Below are 15,976 nucleotides of genomic sequence, written 5' to 3' on the forward strand. Positions count from 1 at the left end.
GAAATCATTTTCCGCTTTTATTAAAATTAAGTATATTATCTTATACATTTACAAAAAAAAAGCGCTTGCATAAGATACGTTGAATTATTCCCAGCTCCAGATTTTTAACATAAATAAACTACAATACAAAAGTAATCGTGTTTCCTTTTTTTTTTTTTTCAGTTTTTCATTTCTTCAATCGGCACATCGATCAACGTTCTGCCGAGAACGCAAGTTAACTCAGATTTGCTACGGAGATACGAGGGTGCACGAAGCAAAGTAGTGAAAAGGTACATTGCATTACATCCACGCGACGAGAAAACGGTACTTTGGTCTTCTGTTTTTTTTTTTTTTTTCAAGCTTGAAAGGACGCAAGGCAACTGGAGAACACGGAGAGACGTTCGGACGAGGGTGGAGACAAGGTAAGAACGACACATACGAGCAATACGAATCACGTGCCGGTCTCATAACGCAGACAAGGTATTTCCTCGTGCGAACTATTTTCCGTCGGCTTATCTTTATTGCAGCGATTCATCTAATCGCCTTTATTCTTGGTCTCTCGAACGACCCGAGTTCCTCCGAGTTCGAGTCGCCAGGAATATTTCGGGAACGATGGTATTGCTGTTATGAAACCGGCGCCGTGAAACACACGCATATCTCGCACGCACGTACGGGGGAACAAGTAAAACGGGCACTCGCATATGGACGTTTACGCACGTGAAGGTACGTCGTGATTTATCGGCGTTGGAACGGCGTTCGAACTCTTTTTTTACTTAGCAGGAAACTTTTCCGTAGGCTTACTTCTACATAAATCACGAAGGTGATAATAATAAGGTTGTTATAATAAATTGAATGTGCGCAGTGCGTACGGTGATTTATCGGCCAGAATGTTGGAATCATCTTATTAATATCTTAACAACCTGATACACCTGTTACCGTTCTTTAATTTACATGGAAATAAACTCGAGAGAGATATTTCCTACGGAAGCGAAGAAAAAAAGTTGTTTTCGACCGTTCTGACGCCAACTATATGCATCCGACATGTTACACAGGCTGTATGTACATACAAAAATAGCCACCGTGCAGCAGCGGCACGCCTCAAACGCATCGAAGTCTCCGAAGTGCGGTTTCGAGGGGTGAAAAGGGGGATACTCGCGGCTGAGAAGAGGAAATGGAGGAAGCGAGGAAGGACGCTTGCCGAGGCCTTTATCCCTCTTAGGATAACTCTGGTCCCACTAACCCCTCTCGGAATGAAGCGCCTCTCCGCCTCTCTCGTCTTCCTCTTGGTCGTTCTCGAGATGCACATAGCATGACTAACTACCATGACTAACGAGTCGGCCGAAGTGCCACCGAGGAATCTTGGCTAACCGAAAGAGAGATAGATAGATAGATAGATAGAGAGAGAGAGGGGGGGGGAGAGAAAATACTTTCGAATCGAATATTTCATGCCTCGCTCAAGGGGTGGTCTTCCCTCTCAAATCCTCGAGAATTCTTGAATTATCTCTATATGTTAGATGAATGAATAAATGAATAGGCGTTGGATGTGATTAAAGGCGCGAACAACGTGCAAAGGCGATGTTAAAAATAATGATTGTGAAGTCACATATATTACTCGAGCTGCTTGTTATAGACTAAAGGTTCTATATATGTATAATTACTATATGTATATAGGCTCATTTATACCTATAATTACTTGCGCCTTCTCAGATCTTACATTTCCGACGATTTTCATTGCTGTACATGCTCAGAGAGCCTCTTCAGTTTATTCGGAGAAGTTGGAGATTTTATCTGCGGTGATTACTTAGAGAGACTGTAGTTTATAATCGTGATGAAGTGAGTCTCAGGATTTCTGTACGAAACAAACGTAAATGGAAATACCGATGGAAAGGATCTTAGTTGTAGCTTGAGCGGCCTAGAGGTATCGTAGATACCTGTTCGCGATTTACGCTTAATCGCGCGATTTGAATGAGAGAAAGCGAGTGAGAAAGAGAAAGAGAAAGAGAGAGACAGAAAGAGAGAGAGAGAGAGAAATGCACAGAGATGAGATAGAGAAATGGTTGGAGATGAACATCTAATGTCGGTAATCAAAGTTGTAAATTGGATCGGATTTAATTTCCTCCTCTATTCCTGTTCCTTAATGTTTCAAGTGATAAAGAAACAAAGAGACGCGACTTATATGTTCAATTAGAATTTTAATCTTCTTGATTATTTTCATTGAAAATTATTATTAAATTAACTTAATTTTTCGTGTACTGCACAATTATTAATTATTGAATACGCGAATTATTTTTGTTGAAATCTAAATGACATTCAAAGTAAATTGTGCATAAGATAATAAAAAAATGATCTAAGAATATAATTGCGTTTATAAAAATACAACGAGAAGAAATGAATCTCCAGATCATATTTCAATATGCTCGTTTTTGTGATGTTTGAAATCGATCTGCCTTAAAATTCCAATAAAGTCGAAGGTCCAGAATTTACTGACTTTTCCTCCTCTCTCTTTCTTCATCTGTCTTTCTTCATTTCGTTCTCCTTGCTCCTCAGCAAGTCTGTCGTAAAACTCTTCGCATAATCAAAGAAGTAGAGTCGGTTGCCGACTTTCGAGTTAAACTACGACGATCGATTGCGCATTCCACGTCGAAACTTGAAGACTTAGCGAGCCAAGAAGACCCATTTCGGCTACCGAAAGACTTATGATGTAGCTCGCTAGGTCAGTAGATCGCATAGGAAGGACGTTAACAGGGAATTTTCATTCAAGTTTCTCTCTCTCTCTCTCTCTCTCTCTCTCTCTCTCTTTTTTGCTTTTCACTTTGGGATGGAATGAATTTTTCAGAGCGCCAAGCGCATCTCAGGACGAAGGAAGGCTTGCGAGAGAAGCCTGCACATGAGAACATAAGCCCTGAATGTTTCGTTCTAATCGCATTAAAGTTAAACGCTTTTACGACCCTCGTAAATATAGTTTCGCCAGTTTCCTCCTCCCTCTCTTCTTTTTTCTTTTTTCCACGCAGCTGAGTAACATCATTTTTTTAAACGGTCGTTTGGCAGTCGTTCGGCACGAATGAACATCGATGTGAATCGACGGGGATTGCAGAATATCTGGGAAAACTGTGAACATTCTGAATGGGAAGAGGATGGTGGTTTCCATACATTTTTTATGATACTATCCGCATATCGAACGATGGTTTGCGAACGATCTCTATGTGGTCTTGTTAGAATTACATCATGTAGCTGTGTATCTCAAGGAAATTAACTTTCCATGCGCGATCTATGATGAAGGATGACTTACATTTCGCACAAACCACGACATGTTTCTTCGATATTTACTATTAGTAATCTCTTTCGAAATTTATGATACCCAATTTTGATAGCTACGAAATTAACTCCGCTCTATTTCCTTATTAGCGAAGTTCGCCGTCGACGGATCAATAACACGTACAACACACATAACGAACCTTTCTTCATCATGATAATAACGCTCTACTCATTTATTATTGAAAAATTAATCGTACGGAAGAATAGAGAATAGTGTGTGATGTATGAGATTAGGAAAATATTATCTCGGTACACTTTTCTGATCCTTCAATTTTTAAATTTATCATCTATTCATCTTCGAGATTCACTAAATAAACGTTGACGATTTAAAGAAAATGTCTTTAATCTTTCTCTCTCTCTCTCTCTCTCTCTCTCTCTCTCTCTCTCTCTTCTTCTGTATCTTTCTCTCCCTTTAAATTCTGTCATTGTGAAAGTTCAAGCTCCTCGACCCGTAGTAGGAAAATGCGATTCAGTAACGAGACTTAATCTCTGGATGCTGCAAACTACTACTACTACTGCTATTACTACTACTACCATCATTCGAAGTTATCTTACAAGCGGATCCAATTAGGAAGTTTTGCATATTCTGTTCGATTTCGTGAATGCGGTGCGTTTGAAGGCGTGCGCAAATATTAAAAAAAAAAAAAGAAAGAAAGAAAGAAATACACATACAAATAGGTTCTCAGGATCGTAATCGCAGATTCGCGCAACGATTTCCTTTGTCGTTTACATCGAGAAACGCATGCACAGATAAGTGCATACGTATCTTTATCGGTGTGTAAAACAGAATCGTTATAGCGAGTCGCGAGTACAAGCCTATTCGATGATTCCTATAACGGAAACGTACGCATTTTATTCGTACTGCATTGAGTATATTTTCGTATTCAAAACGTAACATCTTTCTTTTCCAAACTTAACATCATAAATTAATAAATAAATATATATATTTATATTTATATATTTATATTTTTTTGTATGTATTTGCTTATGCTTCGTATAAATGTAATCCTTTGTAATTTTCCCTAAATATATTCGGTGTGTAATGTGCTTACAGAGTAAAAGGTCATAACTATTATTGCTTCAATTTACAATACTTCGTACGAATGAGGGATCCCTCCCTCTGTCAGTCGCAAAAGAGAGAAAGAAGTCAAATTCGTGATTTATAACGTAATTTTTGCTCCCTTAAGCGTGTTTCGTGTAGAGAAACATGTTGACGTAACTTATCAGCAAACAACTTATTATTCTTTAATTAATAGCGTTCTTAATCGCAACTCAAATTTGTAAGCTTCGAGAGTGACCGAGTATCCGGATACTCGTTCAATTTGAAAAGATCAGATGTCTAGCAAATGGATTTCAATTATAAATATTGGAGTCAGCTTTTATATCCAGCACTACATATCAAAAAGTTTAATAATTTATATTCACCGTCGAATGATCAATAATTTCTAGAAATTCGTGTTAGTATAAGTAAAGATATTTGGATCCGGATACTCAAATACTTACTGATACGTACGAAATTGAGTCCGAGCTTAAACGAATGTTTCGGATACTTTAATATCCGAGACGGGGACGGGGGGAGGGGGATAATAAGAGCTATATTAATCAATACAACCTGTACGGTTGTAATAACATAGCTGACAATAGTTTAATTATAAACCCCGAATCTGGAACGGAGAGTATTAATTTCTAGATAGCTAGTAATCTCTAAGAGGACCTTTAATCGACTAACGCGACGCAGCTTTGATTTGATTTGTCACTACTTGTTCAAACAGATCTGACAAAACGAATGCTCGCCGGGCAGAATCGGGCCACTGCATTCGCACTGAGCTAGCGGATTTCAAACTCGCAATCCTCGCAAAATAAATACGGGTTCCTCTTGTGTTCTCTTTCTCTCTCATGACCCGGCCAGTACAACGCACTCTTGCGCTCCCACACAATTTACATTCCGAGTCAGATTGTGTTCCCTCAGTGAGAATGCATCCTGGCTTTCTCTTTCGCTCTTTTATGCTCTCTCTCTCCTCTCTCTTTCTCTCTCTCTCTCACACACACACACACACACACACACACACACACACACACACACACACGCAAACACACGCGCGCGCGCGCGCGCACGCACGCACACACACGCATACACACACTCTCTTTCTCTCTAGCAGCGACACAACTATCTCGGAAGACATTTCATTTTCACTCGTCCACGGTTGCTTCTGTTTGTCCTGGGGGGATAATTTCAGCGTGTTGCACGTCGTAATCCCGCCGGTTTCTTACGAGCCAAAAGCACCACCCGTTCTCGTTCGAGCAACAGAATTTTGGATAAATCGCTTTTCCAACGACGGCGACAACGGCGTCGACGACACAACGACGATGACACAACGACGGCGGTATCGATCATTCTTCCAACACCAAGTGGAAAGTAATGTCCACCCACAATCTCGACGCCACTCTTGCATCTTACCGCGGTACAAACTGTCTGGAACACAGGATGTCGTTCTTTTTATCTTCTTTTTCTTTCTCTTCTCTCTCCGTGCCCATCCGTGCGAACGAACATTACCGTTGCTCAAACGTTTAGCCGTGCTGAAATGCATCTGCAGTTCGTTGGTTCTCGTATGCAATGAGACATAGGGTGACCGATAACGAAAGTTAACACGGATAGAATCGATGCAATCGTTTCCAAACAATATTGTATGTCGCGTAAACTTAACGGTCGAATGGCGATTCGAAGTGTGGTGTAAAATCTTTCATATTTTCTCGTACCATTCTCGCGGCCACTCCAAGTCCCAGTACACACTGGTCCTCTCGACACATACACGGCGCAACGCCTCAAGTATCAAGACGTCGCGTTGAGGCAATAATCTCGAGAAAGTTTCTCGAGAGTTTCGGATAGTTAAAGGCCCGTGATACGGAGTCGACGGCGTATCTGGTTCCGCCTAACGACTAGACTATTGTCCAGATTCGCTGATTATCGCCACAACTGGACCCACCAGCTTACGACCTCCCACCGCTCAACTCTTCTCATACAAAGACGACATGCGGTTTCTCGGATAGCGGTGGTGGTGGCGATGGCGGCGGCGATGGCGGTGCCGTCGGCCCGTAATCGTAATCGTACTCGTAATCGTAACTGTAATCCAACCGTCGTAGAGCATTCGATCTGGCGACGGGAGGACTACGTGCACGATAAAGCGATAGCACTTCTGGAGGCTCATCCCGCAGATCTGTGACGTCCGCTACTGCGTACACCCCTTCCTCCACTGGAGGTTGCTTGCCCTGCAACGTAGATTCGACGGCGTCGCGACGTCCAGGATATCGCGGCGTCTCGTAGATGTTCGTTTCCCGCGATTGCGGACTATAATCTGTCGTCGTTGCCGCCATCGCAGCCGCCACTTTGCCGCGCGGTGAATCGTACGAAATGTCCTCGTTGTTTCTGGCCAACAATCGGCGGCTGTACGACTCGGCGCTTTTATCCAGCCCGTTGTCACCTCTACCGACGTAGACCAGAAACTCGGGACGATTCGGCGCCGCGTATGCCAGTGACTGTCTCTTCCTCTTCGCACGAGTTAACCGAGCGATCAGGATGAGCACGGCCGCGGCCGCCAAGAAACAACCAGCGGCCGATAGCGATAGATACAGGGGACTCAGGCGGCACCGCAGAGAACCCTCGGAAAGTGCGATCAGCGCTCTGCCAGCGAATTCCTCATCGCTGCAGACGATGTCGTGGGTGTCCAGTTCGAGTCGTGTCTCATTCCGACGTTCCTCGGCACGAATCACGTTCCACAGCCAATGCACTGAGCAGTTGCACACCAAAGGATTGCCGCCAACTCGTAGATGTGACAGTCCGTCCACAGGAAACTGCGTCGGCTGTAGGGTCGCCAAACTGCATCGACGTAACGAGACCCACTTGAGGTACCGAGCTCCATAAAGAACTCGCGCTGGCAACTCCTTCAATTCCCGATTGCCATCCATCGAGATGCGCTCGAGATTCACGTTATCGGCGAAGGCCCGCGCGTTCACGTTTGCGATCATGCAGTCATTCAGGTCCAAGATTCTCAACTCGAACAAATTGCGAAAGGCTACGGCCTCCAAATATCCGAGAGGATTCGTACTTAAAACGAGACCTGTCAAAACATTCAATCTGGCCAGAGCGGCCGTAGGCACGGAAGTCAGATTGTTCCCGGATAAGTCGAGATACCGGAGATCCGGCAAACGATCAAATGCAACGTCGGCGATGTACCTGATGACGTTGTTCGACAGATTTAAGGAGATTAACGATGGTAATGATGGCAATGAATCTCGGTCGAGCTCCAGTATCAAGTTATCCGACAAATCTACACGCTCGAGACTTGGCGCCAGAGCCAGATTGTTCGTCGGCACTTCTAATAGCGAATTCTTGTTCAGAATCAGAGTCCGTATCTTATGCAGGTTTTTTAACAACTCATCGGATAGACTCGTGATCGAATTGTCACTTAGATCCAACACTTCCAACTCGCTGATGGACTTGAACGCTTGTTCGGATATCTCCGAGATATTGTTGCTGGCCAAGTTCAATTCTTTCAAAGACGTCAGTCCGTCTAGAGCATTCCTCGCCAAAGTGTGGATCATATTGCTACTGATGTTAAGCGTAATCAGATTCTGCTGCATACCGAAATTCGTCAAGCCCAACGTGTGAAGGAGATTCGAGCTTAGATCGAGGCTTTCTAGATTTCCGTAGAAACCGAAAGTGAGGTGCACATTAGTCACGCGATTGTTCGACAGGTCCAAGTGGCGAATCTCCGGATTCAACTGGATCGGCACGACCTCGAGACCAGCGTAGGCACACGAAACCCGTAAGCTCTCGTCGTCGCATCGACATCGTGCCGGGCAAAGGCCACTAGCCACTACTGTCATCACGGCGGCCATCGCTATCGCGATCGGCAGCGTCGACGGCGACGACGACCCTCGTGATGCCATTCCATATGAACTTCTTCTCTCGGACTGGAACTGCCCTGCGATAGAAATGAATTACGAAGTTATTTGATTATCGTCGATGAATAGATATGAATATTAAAAAATACTCAAGCAGAAAATAAGAGTGTCGCCAGAAAATAAGAAAAATTCTACAGACAAGTTATTAAAATAATAAAATAAATCCTTCGCAACAGGTACAACTAAGTAATACAGCGAAAACTTAATAATTGGAAAACTTTGTTAAATTTGACCTTGACATTCTCATGATTAACTAATTTATTATATTTTGTCTCAGTGAACCTAAGATTCTTGGATACATCTATTACCGAAAACAGAAATCGAAAAAGTTAAATCATTTTTAAGAAATGTAACAGATGAACAATCAGACGGATGGACAGCTTAACATTATAAAGAGTTCGGCTATGCTGTACTATTTAATAATTGATACAGAATGACACAAAATTTCGTGCCATTTATTTTATATGTAACACATTTATCTTTAACAGAATTGATACAGAACTAATATAGAATTACCGAAGTCTGGAAAATCATATAATTAAACAGTATGACATTTCATATGGCACTCTATATAAAATATAAGAGTTTGATATTTCTCTATAATGCCTGAAGATTCTTCGAAAAATAATTCATCAGTTTTTATCACTTACATTTTAAAAAATCAGGGAAACTATAATTGTGGAAACGAAATATTATTCATTACAATAAGAATTTATTTGAATATCATGACATTTATACGCCTATATGTATTTATTATAGACTTACACCTCAAAGCGTAATAGAAATTGCTGTACCATCCACGCTGTTCCAATTATCTCTTTAATGATAGACAGTTTAACGATATTAATTGCGTGTTAATTTCGCATTTCGAAATACTTTATCAAAATTCCACTTCTTTAACCGAACTGATGTAGTACTGTCATTAAAATCAATGAGATCGCGATAATGTGAAATAATTTAATTGTGCGAGAATTTAAAGGGGCATAAATCAAACCAAAATACATTGAAACACGAGCACACGCGGTTTCAGCCGTATATCCGGGCAATTAGAAAACATTTATTACATCCTATCGTGTTTGTTCGCGCAAACGCGGAAACATTCTTCGCGCTTTACACACTACATACCGCGGTGTGATTATACGAACGATATAGCCCTGTATCATGAAGCTGCGGTAAATGTTTCGAATAAAACCCATCGTTAGCTGAAAGACCTTTGTGAACGCCGGGTAAACTCGGCGAAAGCGTAACTACCTTTTACGTTCGCCGGTTTGCCGCACAAGCTCGATGCAAGTTTATTTACGGACACCTGCACGCTCATTCGCGTTCAGATTTCGCGCTGCCTGCATCGCCGACTCCTCCCGGGACATGTCCGACACGGCGCAGTTTGTACGTCAACTTCTTTTATTTTTTTTTTTTTTTTTTTTTTTTTTTCTTTTCGTGTCACGCGGAGGGTAAATAACGCCACCCACTCGTGACAAAAAGAGGAAAATAATACAACTGGCTGTGAAAGAGGAGTGAATATTAAATTTGCGCTCATACATCTCGACTAAATTTACTGCACTCGGCTAATTAAATCGACAACGAATCTCACCAAGCGTGCGCGATTTTCAATGTTTTCACCTGGCTGCTTTTCACCTGGTGTTTTTGACACGATCGTCACCTGTCGCCATAGATAGAGCAATCAGGTTGATTAGTACAAATTATCGCCAACTGTCTAGAACGCGTTCGCGTGTGAAAGATGAAAAGGTGAAATTCAAGTGTTTCAGATAATATTATTTCATAAAAAATTAAATTCGAGTTAAAATAATATCATTCGACTAAACGATCGATAAAAACCATTCACTTGAAAAAAATATCGCGCAATATCGCCTATTTCAACGTTACACTTTTTTTTAAGTTATGTTAATTATATTTAAATTAATTTTATTATGTAAATTTATTGTATATTTTTTAAATATATTAATATTACTTTTTCTGCTTCTTCGCATTATTTTATATCAATATATATATTTTTCTCGTATTATCCTCAGACGAAGAAACAAGTGGAACTATCCTTCAAAGAAAGTTGGGAGTAACAAGAAAACGATACGTTTGCCAACGGCGCGTTTATTTCTTAGGGCATGGTGCATCCTCCCTTAGTAAATTTATCCGCAAAACAAGCAATTCGACGAGTTCGTATTTCACGTGAAAGCACAGCGTGCTTGGTCTACTGCGATAGAATTAAGACCTAAAATTTACTAGGTGACAAGATAAACAATGCCGGGGCCATTAATATTTCGTTATAACTCTTATAAAGGTACAATGTTGTAATTTTCATTTCAAGCATTAGGGAATTTATATAGTCTCAAATAATTTAAAATATATATATATATATCTTATAAATATATATTTTTTTCTGTCTGATATGTCTTATATATCAGACAGAAATAAATGTTAAATATATAATTGATCTTTCATATTTTTCGCAAATATGACTGATAACGTGCGATTAACTGAAATAATCTTTAGATGGATCAATGATGGGAAAAACGCTCTTTACGAATAGTCTATTTTTCATTGAATGGATATTATCTAAAACGAAAAACAAAGTGCTTTCGCAATTGGTTCTGAAATTCCCGTCTAACACACGCATAACTTGACCGTCGATTGAAAATCGATACTAGATTAGCCTATCAAATTAACCGCGAGTGCTTCATATAATGTATGTAGCCCCGTAATCGGACGCAAAAGTACCCTGTACGTGGAAAACACGCTCGCTGAGAGGTACCCCGGAAACGTTACACATAGCCGCGAACTAACAACAATTTGCGATCGTTAACCCATGCCAGAGAGCGCACGAATCGAAACGGGGTACGCGCGTGCATCAGAGGGCGGGATATTACGCATTGCGCCAACGATAATTTCGATCCCCGCATCGCGAGATTTCTGCCAAGTCCTCTCTCCTCTCCTCCGCTATCCAGAAAATTTCCCAAATATCCTCGTTTCAGTAAGTGCTTGCCGCGCCCTCCGGTAATTTTTCACGTCTCTTTTTCCGCGCACCATCGGGGAATAACAAATGGCGCTGATCTCACTGTCATGTATAATGCACAGATTTACAGCATCCCGCTATCTGGCACAGCTATACCACGTCCAAAGCCGCCGCTGGGCCGCCTCCTACCCCCTTCCCCCTCCCCCTCTTCCCACGCCTCCCCCCGCGACCACCCATCCCGTCGCGTCCGCAAAAAAATGCAACGGACGTTAACATCCGCGGCAAGTAATATCCCGTATGGCGGAGCGCGTCATTTTCTCCGGGAAATCGGGCGTCCCTTTTTTTTTCCTACCTAGCAACGGACGCTCTAGAATAGGGGCGTTTTTTGGCTCCGGGGATATCGCCGTAGGAAGAAAGTTGTGAAGAGGATAAAACGAGATCGACACGAAAAGAAGGAAGGAAAGATGAAGAGGAGGAGGAGGAGGAGGAGGAGGAGGAGGAGGAGGAGGAGAAGGAGGGGGAGGAAGAAGGGACTTGATTGCGCGGGGATATTCGAGAATATCATGCTCCGCGATAAAACTGACATCGCCCTGATAAACAATGCTTGTCTACGACCACCAAGATGATAAGAGCAAAGCCCGAGAATTAGCTCAAGTATCGTAACTTCGTATCTAGGTCAGCAGGAAGTTTTTATTTCGTTCTATCTAGCAACTCGTTAAGGATTTACATTTACGAGACTAACTATAATCTAGTTCTGTGCATCGTAAGTTTCGTGTAAGCCCCAACTCAACGGACGATTAAGTACTCTCGAAGCTAGCCTTTAACAGCGTGCTGCAACGATGAAATATTTAGTGCAATATCAAAGATCGGTAATTGTTTCTAAAACTACAGCGGATACCTATCGAGGTAATCTTGTTGCGAGAAGTAAGATTGTGTTATTAAGAGCAGTTCATTCCGGCGCAGCGATGAGCAGTATATTTAGAAGTTAGGAGGCTAACTATATCGGCGAAGAAAGGGATCAACTCTGTTCATATATATATATATAATGTTAATCGAGAATCTTTCTTTATATATCTATCTATGCGGATCAATGTGCGATTTTTGTGTTAAAGATGATAAATATTATAATTAGATATGTATGCTTCCTTATTTCAAAAGTGATAACGAAAAAATGTGATTTTTGAGTCATTATCACAAAAAGAGAAAAGTTGTTAACTTGACTAAATGCATTTAGTCAAGTTCAAGTTCATTAATATGTATATTTAGTTAAATATACAGTCATATCAACAAAATTTTGTAATTTAAAACATGTTATTTGTTTGAATTAACAAAAATTTGTTTGACCGCTGTATTCAGTTGAATCAACTAATATTTTTTTTTAACATTTTTCCTGAACATATACGAGTTACTTAAGTAAAGATTATCCCATCAATATCATTAAAAGTGTGAACTATCTTAATTTCAAAAATAAAAATATCGTATGTATCAAGTATAAACTGATTTAATTTCATTTTAAAAAATGTCAAAATTGTTATAATTCAAAAAGAATACTTTAAAAAAATTATTGAAATCATCAAAAAAGGTGATTTTTTTTAAAGAATTGTGGAACAAATAACAAAAATAACATTCGATGTTGTTAAAAATATATTCTTTTCGCCAATAATTTTCTGAAATTGGAAAATAGTTTTTCTCCTTTACTATAAAATTTAATTTGTTTAATTATGTTTGAAGTAAAGAAACATTATTGTAATACGTAATTTATATTTATAATTAATACATATAATCTTATTTATTATATCACAATGTTTTTCATATTATATAAGTATTTTAGACTCATCATCATTTGTGTAGTTTTCCCGAGATTCAATGAATAAATTTAATTATCTTGTATCATTGAAGCCTCTCTCATCACGTATTGGTTTATTTAGATAGTTCTGCACGCGTATCATTACCATCGATATCTTATTACACTGCAATTTACGCGCTATGTGATATTTTCGCAAAAAGAATTCATAAATAATATTCGCACATAATTTGTACGACGTGTTTGTAATGAGCTCGCGCGGCACAATTGCGATGCGAGAGGAATTAAAAGACTTCACGGTACAATGTATACGCGATGTTTCTCGTCCCAATATAAATTGTGAAAGCAATTCTGGCTGAAAAATTAATGTAGTTTGTAGCACAGTTTAATTTTCGATTGCGTGGGATGAGAGAAGCGTCGGCATTCTTAAGATAGCCAAGTTAAGACCGTCCCGTTTATCGGCCAAAGGAAACGTAAATAATAAATAAGACGATGGTTTCCCTTCGTCGCGACAGACGACAAAATTTGCCCGGACATGCATAATACATGTGGAAATGGCATCGGGTAGTAGCTAGGCAGTCGCGGAGCTGACTTCTTGTCTATAATAGAATCTTCGCCCGATTCTACGCAGCATAAAGCAAAGAAGTCTCGGATAACATATAACAGGCCAAGTCATTCAATTTGCGGAATCCCCTTCCGCTCCTGCCCCTTTTACCATAGAATCCATTCTCGTTCTCTCGATCCAACTGAAGACGAGCCAAAGTCATACCAAACTTGGCTAACCACCGAATAAACGGCCGCGCTGCAACCTCTCTAGCGAGGAACACGAATCACGCACGAACTATAATTTTACGATTTACCTATCATATTGCTATAATATGCTATATACCGCGAAGGTAATACAATTTCGTGATAATGCTATTGGTAAATCACATGCGTGATACGAAATTTTTCCCGAAATTTTCGAATATTATTTTCAATTACTATTCTCCTTTCGGGGAATTAAAAATTGTATGTGAAAGGGTTAATTAATTTTATCATATGTTTATTAAATTAACGGCAAAATTAAGCAAATTTGACAAGTTAAGCAAATTAAGTTGCACGTTTATTGTATAAGAATCGTGGACGAATGTTTAAAAATGGCAGTTAAACATCTCTCTCTCTCTCTCTTTGTGTTTTCATACACTGTATTCACCCCAAATTAAAAGTGGTGACATTGCGAGGTTGCGTATAATTAATTTCATTGCTCTTGACGGGGCGACACTGCACACGTCCATTGCAACGAAGGCACCAGTGGCGCAGCGGTAAGAATTACTTGCCGTTATAAATATTCGAGGACGGTAATTAAAACCGTGCCCCCGCGGGTACTACAGCAGCAGATCAAACGTTAATATCACTACGCGCGAGGTATCCCAAAATTAAACCAAGCCATGCTCTAAACGAATTGCACGAATCGCTGCATTGAAATGCTAATTCAATTAGTTCTTCGGGGTTAAAAACTTGGCGGTACCACACGTGCGGGAGTGCGGGCCGCTGTGCCGAAACGGCTAATTGGATTAGCATATTAATGCGCGAAATCGGAAAATTCGTTAAGCCAAAAGTTTGCTCTAGCCCCGTCCGAGTCTCTTCTCGCCTTAATGAATAGTTCTTTCTCTCTCTCTCTCCCTCTTTCTTTCTTTTCTAGGCACGATGCAGTTACCGGACATAAATTACGAAACGAATGGTGAGGGCGGGACCCGTATACACGCCTCCTGTTTAATTTATGCATTTCTTGACCCGTATCAGCGGACTCGATTTCCTACCTGTTGGTCCGCGTCTGGCCTGCCACCTGTTCGAAAGGGATCCTCCTCGTTCTCTCTCTCCGTAGCGAGAAATGAAAAAAAATGCCTAGGCATTTACATTAACAGCCGGTCGACCGGCTGGGATCTTCAAAGTCTGTTCGTTATATTTTTGATCTGCTTGAGAAATGACGCTTACGGATTTAACGCCGTTTAACGATGCCGAGTGGGCTATCAATTCTCGCTTCATTAACCTTTCCCCCGCTGTAACGTCCATCCAAGACAGCTGTCGTTCCTTCTAATCCGGTTCGTATCGTGTCAGGAGGATCGGGAGGGATCGGTCTTCGTGATATATATTCGTGGACACCGACGGTAACTTTTAAGACAGCTGGCAATCAACGTCCGAACAGAATATCTTAAGGGAAAGTTTTAGACGTTACAGTCGATAAGGCACATATTACGTATCGATAGAGCGATACCTGCCGATTAGAGACGGGTATTATGAAACTGTCGTGAAAATGATCGTTGAGGTAAAGCGTCCGTTCAACCTGTTCGTGAAATGTTGCTTTTAGATTCATCGCGAAATTTTCCCTTGCTTGTCTCGACACATCGCCTCCGTCTTCCGTGCTAAATTATGCAAATTGAAGAAAAGATTCGTTTTTCGCGTGCTCGAGTGGAAGGGAATCCACTAGTGAAAGAGCTTGAATCGGATGACGATGATGAGAGAGGACAAGAATTATATTCAAAGTGCGTAGAGGATTAATACAGTGGTTGCTAGCTCCGGTTCGTATTTCCAGCGAGGGGGAGGTGGCACTCGATCGGTCATCGAGCACGTCGAAACGATTTTAACCCTCCCGGTCTTCTCGGGTCGCGCGACCAAAGCTTGTGTATCCGCTCGAATAAAATATTGCTTCACACGGAGGTCGCAGCGACATAGAAAGGAGAAAGGAAGGAAAACGGGGAAAGAGAGAGGGAGCGAGAAAGAGGACTCATTCGGTCGGGTACGCGCAGAGAGAGGCACGAGGGAAGCGAGTGGGAAAAAGCCCTCTGCAATTGCAATCCGGACAAATATCCGGAGCCGAGACGAACGACGAACGAACAAAGAGAAATGCGAGAGAGAGAGAGAGAGAGAGAGAGAGAGAGAGAGAGAGAGAGAGAGAGAGAGAGAGA

General features: G+C 41.1%; 1 protein-coding gene across 1 annotated transcript; it reads right to left on the minus strand.

The window, feature by feature from the left end:
* Window positions 1-5,757: 5,757 nt before the first annotated feature.
* LOC108685433 (protein artichoke-like) lies at window positions 5,758-8,241 on the minus strand. The gene has a single exon (XM_018190214.1). It carries the CDS (start codon window positions 8,239-8,241, stop codon window positions 6,310-6,312), a length of 1,932 nt encoding a protein of 643 aa, XP_018045703.1. The 3' UTR covers window positions 5,758-6,309.
* Window positions 8,242-15,976: the final 7,735 nt, after the last annotated feature.

This window comes from Atta colombica, unplaced genomic scaffold (assembly GCF_001594045.1).
Source record: "Atta colombica isolate Treedump-2 unplaced genomic scaffold, Acol1.0 scaffold153, whole genome shotgun sequence".
Taxonomy (NCBI): domain Eukaryota; kingdom Metazoa; phylum Arthropoda; class Insecta; order Hymenoptera; family Formicidae; genus Atta; species Atta colombica.

Excerpts from the sequence above, each read along its gene's own strand:
- LOC108685433 (XM_018190214.1), bottom strand. The coding sequence starts at position 8,241 with ATGGCATCACGAGGGTCGTCGTCGCCGTCGACGCTGCCGATCGCGATA.